General features: G+C 39.5%; 1 protein-coding gene across 1 annotated transcript in view; it reads left to right on the plus strand.

Annotated features, from left to right (window-relative positions):
• Nucleotides 1-2,963: 2,963 nt before the first annotated feature.
• SIAH3 (siah E3 ubiquitin protein ligase family member 3) overlaps nucleotides 2,964-12,939 on the plus strand; it is a 64,573-nt gene continuing 54,597 nt past the window's right edge. The window contains exon 1 of the mRNA XM_075199730.1: nucleotides 2,964-3,615. Coding sequence (XP_075055831.1) covers nucleotides 3,481-3,615 — 135 coding nt within the window. The 5' untranslated portion in view covers nucleotides 2,964-3,480. The remainder of the gene's footprint in view (nucleotides 3,616-12,939) is intronic.

Raw genomic sequence — 12,939 nt, forward strand, 5'->3', positions numbered from 1 at the left:
AATTTGAACCATTGTCCAGGAACATTTAGCCACTCCACTGCTTCCACCTGCCATATTTTTGGCTCTGAAATGCATGGATAAGCCTTTAAGATTTACATGGTGATCTGTGTGGTATTGATAATATATAGTAATATATAGTATATGCTGCGCACATTGGTAAAAATATAAAACTTGAACAATTACATATATTTATGTAGCAAGCAATAAGTGGATGTATCTCTTAAGATGAACTCAGAATATTCTATTTTACCAAAACACTAGAAACATACATTTTTCCATTCAAATTCCTAGGTACAGACAATTACATCAGAGGAAGTAGACTTTGATTTATTGAGTATACCATGAACATCTAAATGCTTATAAGAGGCTTGTATTTTAGATACAGCCTAAAGTACATTAAATGTGTTTACTCCGAGAGACAAAATATGCCTTATAAATAGACTTTTCTGTAATTCCACAGTAACCAACTGCTAAGTTAGTATACGTAAATGGCCTTGCTGATAGTCTAGTCGTGCGGGAATCATAGCACAGCAAAGCAAAGCAAAGCATACATGAAAACTGACCTGATTTGCCCTAGATTGTCCTCTGCTCAGGATTAATCAGGTTACTCTGGTTAAATGGCTATGCTCCATTTTTGTAATTGGCTCTTCTGAAATATAAGTAACAGTAATGAAGGAAAATGTATTACAGCACTCTGCAAATTACATCTAGCTCATTTGTCGGAAAAGTGCCACTTCTGGCATATCATTAAAATACTTGGTTGGTTTAATAAAAAGCACAAAGTTGCTTGAAGTAATCCCATTAATATAAGGTTATATATTTAGAGTTGCTGCACTCATTTCTCTGAAAACTTTCACTGAGTGTTATTTCCAAAGCAGTAAAGTAGAGGAGTGCTAAGGAAAAGCTGCCTTTATCCAATGTCATGTAATGTGAGTGATTTTGCACCCAACAAATCTAGTTTCAAAAGGTTACCTATTTTATTGAGCAGCAAGATGACAACTTTGTCGAAGGAGCAGTTTTGTCTACCTTATATTTCTTGTTCATTCAGGGCCTCATTTAGAGTCGGACGCAAAGTCCGTTTTAGGCGCAAGGACCAAAAAACCACTATCACGCATGTGCAGCAAGCACTATATCAGCCTGCATCTTGGACGCAATTAACACTTGCGACAGCTTGCTGCTTGCTACGAAGCAAAGGGCGGAGCACAGAATTGTGAAGGTGGGACCTGTAAGTAAATCTCCTAGACGCAATAAGGCGCAGATGCAACATGCATCAAAAAAGGGCTAAAACTGTGCGGCAGAAATTAGGTGTCGCAAGTAGTTATCAAGCTGCACAGACTGCTCGAAGCTTGGTAGGGTATTATGAGTGGGATGCAACTGGGTTTGCATGCTACTCGTAATACCCTACCAAGCTGCGGCACACTCCCACTCCTACACGTCTTAGATGGACTTTGCGTCCGACTCTAAATGAGGTCCTCACTGTCCAACTACCTTGTACACACCAGGGGGTAAATTTACCATGCTGTGTGTTTGAATAAGTGGAGATGTTGCCTATAGCAACCAATCAGATTCTCACTGCCATTTTGTAGATTGTAATAAATAAATAACTAGAATCTGATTGGTTGCTATAGGCAATATCTCCACTTTTTCAAACTCGCAGCTTAATAAATTTACCCCCAGGTTTATTGCTGAAATTTGTGTTGGTTCTTTGCTGTTTATACACGTACATGTCCTGGATTCATGCTCATACCTGCAATTGTTTGCGTGAAGCCCAGTCTTTTCTGCATGTTGTTTGTAAAGTGCTCCAGAATTTGTGGCTCCACATAAATAAACGATGATGATGATGATGATGCTGAGAATTATTTTTTGCTGTGGGTGATGTGTTGATCAGTGCATGGGCATTGCTTTACATATCTGCCTACATGTACTAATATAAAAGTGTAATCATGCCTAGATCACAAAAATGATATTTAATTACAGTCATCGGATATTAAAATGAATTACAAGGGGTGTGCTCCGTAACGTGCATGATTATCTGCATAGATTACATTTACTGCATTAATAATTAGATGAACAGTAAAGTGTAAACATAAAACTGCTCAATAGCTACAGATATTCCACTTGTTTTTCTAAGCCTATAGCACAGAGTGACATTAGGAACATTCTATATCAAGGGCTTTCTGTGTCTGCAACACTTGTCCAATACAGTTCTTACATAATTTCATTCTCCCACCATAAACACCACATTGCTTTCAGCACAATGAAAGCAATCTTACTTATGTAGTTTCAAATGTCTATTTGTGTTAGTTGTGGTACAACAATAAAGCACAGCTCCCATTTGGCAGGCAATGTAATCTGTATGGTTTTCCAGAGCAGAATATGCCCTATCTCCCTATCTATTAGAGTAGGCGCATGCACAAAGAATATAAATATGTGGGTGACAGGCAAAGTTGGAATCTCGACCATCAACATCCTGAGCTTGTCCCTGTATTAAGTGTTTTATCTCCAGTGCAGCTATTTCCAGTTAGAGTTTATTAGTAATAAATTAAAGCAAATTGTATTGTCTCCACCCACGAACCTGTCTTAACAACTAGAACAATGCAGTATTTAAAAAGCGATTTGTTGCTTGCCAGTATGCAAATCAGTGGTGTTTGTATTTCATCCGTAAGACCCCTCTCCGTGACTTTCAGTGCTCTGCGTTCATGCATTAATCACATATCATGCGAGGGATATTTTTAGATGCAAAACTGTACGTTAGATGTTGCTACGCTCTCTGCATATTATCCCTGTGCCCTTGTCGGTGTACAGTGAATACTCTCTGTTTGCATGGGCTGCAATTTTCTCCAGAGCCGTTTGAAATAAGAGTGGCAGGTCATCATGAAGATCACAGCAAGTATAATAGGAAATATAAATCTAATTCAGTAGTGCTATAAAATTCCCATCATAAATGTTATAATTCCCCCACAGCTGCTTTTAAGAAGTGTAAACCACAGCCGAATCGCTTAACTTTTACTTGCTTTATTTTTTAATGCCTGGATTCCCCCCCCCCCCCCTGATGCTAAAGAGACCTTACAGAATGAAGTGAGTCAATTATTAAATGAAGACATTAGGCAATCACATTTGTTGCAGGCTTCTCTTGTAACGCTGGGTCTGTAATGGAAAGATTAATGTGATGCGCTGATGTATGGTAATGTGCAATAGTACATTCCCTAGCACTACCTCTATTCATCAGGGAGCTTCAGTAGGGGGAGGCATTTGTTATTGGCTGGCGGTGGTCCTCAAGGATAACATTCCTGCTCTTTTGATTGGTCAGCCGACTGCTGCAAGATTCTAACCATCTTATTTTGATGATAAATATGAAGGCATGCTAGGCTGTGCAGGAGTGTAGTGCTCACACACCGCTACACTCCTCTCTACGTCTACAGGACTGACAGGCTGTTTCCATAGCCCTGAATAACACAGGGGAAGAGGAAGAAAGTTGTGATGCTTTTCTTTACTCAGTGTTTTGGGGCAGTGTTAGATCTTATCCACCTGAGGTTTCAGCATTATCAGGCAAAAAGAGTCTTCTCCTCAGCTGGACAATTGGTCTGCGTGGTTAACCCGACACAAAACTCAAAGGTGAGTTTGGACAGCAGTGCGAGCCAAGAGAACATAATGTTATATTCATAATATACATCTAAACAAACGGATTGTCTTCCTTCTCTCTTGTTTTTTGCTCGACTGTACTATTGATTCATTGCTTATCTGGCTGCCCTGGTACTCTGCTAGCTTTAGCTTGTTATGTAAGATGTGATTTTCAGAGCATTCATAATGGGATTCATAATTTAATTTGCATGCAAAACAAAACTGCGGGGCAAATGTGCTTTAATCTGGAAAGCAATTACATTAAGTTTTCTTGATGTGGTGGTGGAGAGAGGATTTGTTTACATTGGCACGATAGATGCATTTTACTATTGTTAGCGCTGGGGGGCATAGGCAGTATGTTAAAGTCACCTGTACCATGAATAAATATGTATATATATATATATATATATATATATATATATATATATATATATGTATTTGTATATATATATATATATATATATATATATATATGTATGTATGTATATACACATACACATACAGACACACACAAATACGGTTTCTGATGTCCGTATTGGAGTTAGGTAGCGAAAGAGAACTTTGAGTATCTGATTTTAGGTGATGTTTGTGTAGCTCCTGTCTATTGCTATCTGTAATAGAGTAGAGACAAGAGTACATGGAAGATATTTATGTTTGACTATTGAAAGTGCCTGTGCATAGATGCTGAGTACTTACAGTAGCTGTACATAGTGCCCGTGTACAATATTTGTGTATACTTGGAAGTCTGGTATGTCTGAAGGATCGCGTGCATTTAATTGCTGCTGTCCCTGACGGATGGTGCTGAAACACTGTACCAATGTGAAGTGTAGATGCTGGTGAAATTCCTCCACTGTTGTCAGGAGAAATATACTGTTTACGGCGTGCTCCTGTGTAGTGCCTGTGTGTAGGTGTCGCGTTGATGGATTATCTGTACATAGCTGTTGTGAGGAATAGATTGAGCTCTAGATTTATCTCTCAATAGTAGCAGTTAGTATATCTTTACTGCTGCACAATTACCTGCGCTCTTCTGAAGACAGCAAGATTATAATCCATACGTATTAGTCCTGAATACTGATTGTAAAACACAATGTTACCTAGTTTCCTTAATATTGTATAGTGTAAAAGTTGTCAGATAAGATTACACAGCTAATTTTAGTATGGTTCAGGATTAAATGCACCTGTATGTACAGAGACTTTGAATATCCCCTTAATGCATTGTAAAGGAGAAATGATTATTATTATATTGTACATGACAACAGGCACACATCTTCTAACTTTGCATTGAGCTGTTCCACACATTGGTGGTTGAAGTGAGATGTATATAATCTTCAATCACATTGCACAACATATGCATACAAGAGTGTATATATATATATATATATATATATATATATATATATACACACACTGTAAATATATATCTATATATCAACACACACACACACACACACATACACATACACACACACACACAGTGGTCACAGTGGGCTGGCATCTGGTGGTATGCTATACCGCCACTTCTCATACTGCCTTAGTTGTAAAATTATCAAGTTTGATTCACGTACATTTTCTATACCGCCACTTCTAATGTTCCACTTTGACCATTTTATCTATCTATCTATCTATCTATCTATCTATCTATCTATCTATCTATCTATCTATCTATCTTTGCCACAGTTGATTTTAAGCATCTTTTAATAGGTGTCCATGCTGTTGTAAGAGTATATGTTTAAACATTTTATTTTTTAAGGGTATTTATAAACACCATAACAGAAAAACCATTAAGAAAACATATATACATAATAATACAAAACATCACATTGCATTCCATTATCCTTTTTTTGTTTCATTGTATTGGAGTGATGTACTGTTATGAAAATGTTAGTAAAATCCATTTAAGTAACATGGCAGCAATATTGTTAATTCTGTTGCTTAGCAAAAACCACCAATGCATGGGAAGCAGGTAAATAAAGAGATTTGAGATGAACAAGCATGGTAGACTTTATATATGAATAAAAATAATAGCATTGACAACATCTTTCATTTTAAACCTCAAAATATTCTATAAGAAGTTTGTTTCAGGTACCAAACAGTTTACATTATATTATGTTACTACATATATGATATTACTACACATTTTATCATAATCATAATTATGCACAGACTCTCACAGACAAGACTCTTCATAAACATCTAATTGTCTGGTGGACAAAGTCTAATGTAGAGTATAAACACTGTCAAGAGGTGCATATAAAAAAAAATATCTATGATTATATAAAGAATGGAACCCAAAGCAAACAGTCAGACTTTAACTTTGATCAATCTGGTGCAAGATATGCTAACAAAAGCAAGTATGCTTGTGATCAGTAATATCCTTGAAGTGTATCAGTGTATGATATATGAGCACTGGTATCAGTGTGAACAGCCTTTTAGAGGGAAATCAATCAATTACCTCTTAATATAGGCTGCATGCAACAGGTTTGTGGAGGCGCATGGATGCATGTTTGTGTGTGTTTAGTAAGAGTCACATACAGCATTTACTGAAATTTAATTATGTGTGATTTACATGTTTGGAAGCATACACTGTACCTTGAAATCACATTTATATTTCATAATGTCAAGATAATACCATATTAAACATCTATTAACTTAGACAATTAAGTTTCACCAAGTGTCCTTCAGTATATCCAGGCTACCAGAGCTAGATTTGATCATATAAATAAATCATATTTTCCTTACTTTAATTATGTGCTCTGAGGTTTATTAGAGCATTGATATTGAATTTAGTTTTGGAGACATCCAATGTGTACAAGTCACTTCAACTGGTAATTCTGTATTATACATTTTCCCTATGGATCTCTGTAATGGAGTTATGTAGAAATACACTTATAGTATTCCTACTGCATGATTTGCCATACCTTTTGCAGTGGTGTCAGTGACAGAAGGCAGCTCACCAGTTACTTGGAAAACATCATTGTATTTGCCTTTGTAGAAACCACTTTCCACACCTTGCAAGTTTGTGCAGGTAGACAGTTATTGATTATTAAGTTTTCAGATATCTGTATACAAACACAGGTTTTCCTGGACAAACACAGGAAGATGTGGTGATCTGAAGGAGCATAGGGGCCAAATTAAAAAACAACTACATTAATCGTTGCAATCATAGTATGGAGATAGAGACTATCACTCCATTGAGAAACACATAAAAGAAAAAATTAAGTAATTGACAAAGCACACCATAAAATATCATTGATTTTGCACTATTGCACCTTGATGGTCCACCCAGCCTCCTTTCCGCACTCAGCCTCCAAAAACTAAAAGGGTGCCTCTGTGAGGCAAAAAATCTATAGAAGGTCACTGTGCAAAAGTGTAAACGTTACATCTTAGTCCATCCCCGACCACCCTTTACAATTAAATAAACTTTTAAAGTCAGGCATACCTGACAGAAGAGGGTGCCTCAGGTGAGCTGATCACATGATCCTTGGATAGTCTCTTCGTACACATATGTCCCATAGCAGCCAAGCATCTCAGACAATTGTAATACATATAAGGATTCAGACTGGGGTTTCTATTTCCTTTACATTTGCGGGCTCCTTTGCAAATGTTAACAGGAAAAGACATATGCAATTACGTGTATATGTTTAGTACACTTATGAGCCTTTGCTTAGTTGGATGCACCTCCAACTGTACGTCACTAGCATTTGCGCCTGGTGTATATCAAGTAACAAATGTGTATGCTTATGCCCATGCTAGTGTAAAGATAGCATTAAGGCATGGCTCGACGGTGCTAGTAGTAAATGCTAATGTCGTATTCCCCTACGTGTACACAATATTATAATGTGATGAAGTGTCATATACACAAGGGATAATAGTGTCTTGACCCTATTATTACTAAATGCAAAAGTCACATGGTAAATATAAAATATTGTTAAACACAAACACAAAATGCAAATACAAATTAAACCTAAACATCTGTTTTCCCGCTTTAAAAATCAAATGTGAATCTTATTTCTTGCCACAGTCCAAATGGAAATGTCAATAAAGTAATGTAAATAGACGGGCACAACTTCATACATTACAGCAGTCACACTAATGATATAAGTAGTAGCAGCAGGAGATTTAAATCCAAAATCAGCCAATCAGAAGCGGCTAGCTAGTGTTGCTGATTATCATCATCATCATCATCATCATGGCGTCTAGTTGCACTAGCCATCCAGCACACACAAAATGTCCAGGTCTACTTCAGTCGCATTTACATAAACAAGCCTTTACTGTACCTGGCCTATTCCTGCCTGTCCCTCTCTTCCCCCTTTCTGCTCCTCCAAGCCTAAGAAGCCGTAGTTGTAAGATGCAACAAAATCTACTTACGGATGCATGCATACATATTTCTGGTGCGCATACCCAGTATAAAATTCATATTTTATGCAACTAAAACTGACATACGTCCAACTCTACATAAAACTTATATGTGAAGTATTTAATTTGTAATAATTCATTTATATTGCTTTCCAAGCACTCATCTATTATACAAATTATACAGTACATATACATTATATAATGTATTTTTTAGGTTGTTCAAACCAGGAATATATTTAATTTTACTTTACTGTAATGATTGCTGTATAATGCAAACACAAAGGTTAAAATATGTAATGTTTTAAAATGTTGTTTCCTAAACACTGATGGTGAACATTCCAGGAGAGTAAATACTACATTATTTTATTCGGATACTCTGTGAAAACTCAAGAATATAGTTTAAAGGCTCTGGAGTCAACTTTAGAACAGAACCTTTAAACATTGTGACTTTTAGAAGAATTCAGCCAACGCTGCAAATATTGATTCAATGTTGGAAAGTAAGTTTAATAGGCCAGGCTCAATTTCCCACATTCATCATCATATTTTGGTTATTATGTGTTTTTGTTCTCATTTCCCATAAGAAACAAATACAATATTTCGGTATTACTAATGACATCAATTCATTTATTGAATTTCTACATTGAGTATCACTTTCTATAGTATAGGAACATGTTCCATTGGAAAACTGTATGATAAGTGCTGATACAGCATGATGCAAAGTTTAATTTGTCTAAGTAGATGTTACAAATAAACTGTAATCAGTGTTCAATTCATAGTCAGAAAGTACTTATCTCATATAAATTTACTGGGGCCAAAATGCAGTACTCTTTATTCATGCTTTGGATCATTATGTTTAAGGAATGACCTGACATATTTTAGCTACCAGGTAAAATGAAACGTGTCTGGTGCACATAAAAAACAAAGGGACAAGCTATGATAGATTGGTTTGTGATCATGTATTAACCGTATAAAGTTGTCAATCCATAGATGATCTATAAACAATGGCCTAGAAAGCTAATACTCATTTTGATTTAAAAAAAAATAAATCTAAATTATGCACATCAACAACTTAGAGTAACATTATTTTGAAATAAAATGTATCCATTTTAATATAAGCTAATGGATGCTATTAAGCCAATGTGGCTCTATATAAGCCTTACACACCAATCCTACCTGGTGATATAAGTGGCTGCTGCTAATTGTTTTAAAGGACAATGTGACAAGTGACAAGCCATCAAAGTTATGAATGAAAAGACAAATAAGTAACAAATACAGCTTCATGATCTACCAAGGAATGACATGTGATCATTTAATAAAACTGTAGCATATTAAACTTGTGTAATTCATTTATTTGTGACAATAGATAACATCTACAATCTCTGTAAATGTATGTTTGAAAGTCCACCTACATTATACAGAATTGTAATTTTACACGTAGGACAAAAATAAATTTAGGGGCGCGATCCTTCCTGTACATGTGTACTGGTACATCATAATCCTTCCTGTACATGTGTACTGGTACATCATAATCCTTCCTGTACATGTGTACTGGTACATCATAATCCTTCCTGTACATGTGTACTGGTACATCATAATCCTTCCTGTACATGTGTACTGGTACATCATAATCCTTCCTGTACATGTGTACTGGTACATCATAATCCTTCCTGTATATATGTACTGGTAGATCACAACCCTTCCTGTAAATATGTAGCAATACCTTACAGTCCTTCCTCTGTATATGTACCAGTACATCACAGTCCTTCCTCTGTATATGTACCAGTACATCACAGTCCTTCCTCTGTATATGTACTGGTACGTCACAGTCCTTCCTCTGTATATGTACTGGTACGTCACAGTCCTTCCTCTGTATATGTACTGGTACGTCACAGTCCTTCCTCTGTATATGTACCAGTACATCACAGTCCTTCCTCTGTATATGTACTGGTACGTCACAGTCCTTCCTCTGTATATGTACTGGTACGTCACAGTCCTTACTTTGTATATGTACTGGTATGATACTCACATCCGCCGCGGCTCGCTTACTGTGCTTCCCGACGTCCCGGCATCACCATGACAACCGGGACGTCACTTCCGCCCAACTCCTGACCGTTGCCAAGGCAATGGTCGGACGCTTCTGTAGTGCGGTCGTCCCGGCAGTCTAGGAAGCCGGGCGCGCACACGCCTTTAGGAAATTTAGTTCAGCCTGCTTTGTATTAACAGGCATTAGCCTGCACCTGTATACATCAGGGATAAGCCCTGATTGGCCTGTCTGTATAGCAGGCAATTAGCCTGCAACTGTGTGTTTCCCGGGGGCAAGCTCTGATTGGTCCTTGTCTCTATTTAAGGCAGTGAGGTCTGCAGCCTCACTGCCGGTTATAGTTTCTGTTGCCAGTGTGCTGACCTGCTCCGTGCCTTGTTCTGTCTTTTGGATATCGTGTTGGATTGCTCGTGTATGACCCCTTGCCTGGATTTGGACCTTGCTCGTGTTTCTCGTGACCCTGACCTTCTTGCCTGTAACTGGACCTAGCTACCGTGCCTGTGACCCTTGACCCCAGCTTGTGTATTGGATTCTCTGTCTGCTGCCGGCCCTCGACCCTTGCCTGGACTTTACTCCGCTTTCCTGGGTTCTCCCTAGTCGGTATGCACTTCACGACCCTCTGCTAGTCTGCGGCCAAGTCTGTCCCCACCACTAGGGGCTCCAGTGAACACCTGACTGGCAGAGCAGACTCCGGGTTGTGCTGTACCGGCTAGAGGGGTTCCTAACAGTACGTAACAGTCCTTCCTGAACTTGCATACTAGTACATTATATCACGCGCCGGGTGTTCAGGCAGCGCACCTGACACCCAGCAAAGCTCACCTCTCATCGGCGCTCCGCTCCCCGCTGGGCGCCGCCATCTTGGATTCGGGTCTGTGCATGCGCAGACCCGGCGATGACTCCAATTCTCATGCTCCCTGCTGATTGGTCTTTCTCACTGGCGGCAAGTTTAAAAGGCACCTCCTCTCTATCTTCAGTGCCTGTTCTTTGTGTTACCTCCTGGTGATTGAAGTGGCTTCCTGTTACTTTCCAGTTATCTACCTCCTTTCTGGACTGCAGAGCTGACGCTCATCTTCGGACATCTTCATTACGTTTGTCTTCAGAGCTGACGCTCATCCTCCTGAACTTTTACCACATAGTGGTCTGCAGAGCTGACGCTCACTCTACGGAACTCTCCGCCACATAGTGGCCTGCAGAGCTGACGCTCACTCTACGGAACTCTCCGCAACATAGTGGCCTGCAGAGCTGACGCTTATCTTCGGACATCTTCACTACATTTGTCTTCAGAGCTGACGCTCATCCTCCTGAACTTTTACCACATAGTGGTCTGCAGAGCTGACGCTCACTCTACGAAACTCTCGCCACATAGTGGCCTGCAGAGCTGATGCTCACTCTACGGAACTCTCCGCCACATAGTGGCCTGCAGAGCTGACGCTCATCTTCGGACATCTTTACTACATTTTGTCTTTAGAGCTGACGCTCATTCTCCTGAACTTTTACCACATAGTGGTCTGCAGAGCTGACGCTCATCTTTGGACATCTCCCCTACAGTTGTCTTCAGAGCTGACGCTCATTCTCCTGAACTTTACACCACACAGTGGTTTACAGAGTTACACCGATCTGCATTATCTTCATTACCATTACTTAGTGTATCGATCATCCTTCCTACGGTACTACTGCCTGTAGTCTTCCCAGGGACTTCCGTACAGTACTCTAGTAGGGACCGCGACCTGCAAGGTGACGCCGCTAAGCCCATACCGCTTTGCGGCGGTTCCTGGTGAACACCGTCTCCTCGTTAGACTCCGTGCCCTGTTGGAGTAGTGCCAAACTGTTCGAATCTCCTTGTTTCGCTACATCTACCGAGTCTCCTCGTAAGAACCGTGACAGTAAAAACAGGCCAAAAAACATTGTCATTAATATGTCGGAATCTAACGTGGAACCATCTGCTAAGGACATGCTTCAGCACTTGCTCAACCGTGTAGAGCCATCGTGGCACCTATTGTGGCTCTAACTCGAAAAGGTTCCAACCCTAAATCGTGGTCTTCAGCTCCTCTCGAGGCCTTTGACTTCTTGAAACAAGCTTTTGTCTCTGCACCTATTCTCCAACAACCGGACGTCTCCTCTCCGTTCTTTCTAGAGATTGACGCCTGCAATGTGGGCATCGGGGCTGTTCTCTCACAGAAATCTCCTCTGGCCCAATTCCATCCGTGTGCTTTTTTTTCTAGAAAATTCCTCCCGGCTGAGAAAAATTACACCATAGGAGATAAAGAGTTATTGGCAATCAAAGCGGCACTAGCTGAATGGCGATATCTTCTCGAGGGAGCCCTGCATCCAGTGACTATCTTCACGGACCACAAAAACTTACTCTACCTTCAAACCGCTCAGTGCTTGAATCCCAGACAAGCACGCTGGTCATTATTCTTTTCTCGCTTCGAACTTCGCATTACTTTCAAACCTGGCATTAAGAATAAAAGAGCTGATGCCCTTTCTCGTGCATTTTCCACTCATGAAGGCACAGAGGAGGATTCTGTTCACCCCATTTTAGACCCTAAATGCCTAGTCTTAGCAACTCAGCTCAAATCCGCTAAACCTCCACCTGGGAAAAGTTTTGTCTCTCCTAGTCTTCGCCACAAGCTGCTGAAACATTATCACTCCACCGTCTTCGCTGGACATACCGTTTCCCGCAAAACCATTGAATTAATCTCCAGGAACTATTGGTGGCCCAGTCTTCATACGGACGTTAAGGACTTCGTCTCCTCCTGTAACGTTTGTTCTCAGAACAAATCCACACACCAGTCTCCTGCGGGCTTATTACTTCCATTACCCATACCTCGTGAACCATGGACCCATATAAGCATGGATTTTATTACAGATCTCCCACCTAGTAAAAATTGTACTGTTATATGGGTGGTAGTGGATCGATT

Source organism: Mixophyes fleayi, chromosome 2 (assembly GCF_038048845.1).
Source record: "Mixophyes fleayi isolate aMixFle1 chromosome 2, aMixFle1.hap1, whole genome shotgun sequence".
NCBI classification, from domain to species: domain Eukaryota; kingdom Metazoa; phylum Chordata; class Amphibia; order Anura; family Limnodynastidae; genus Mixophyes; species Mixophyes fleayi.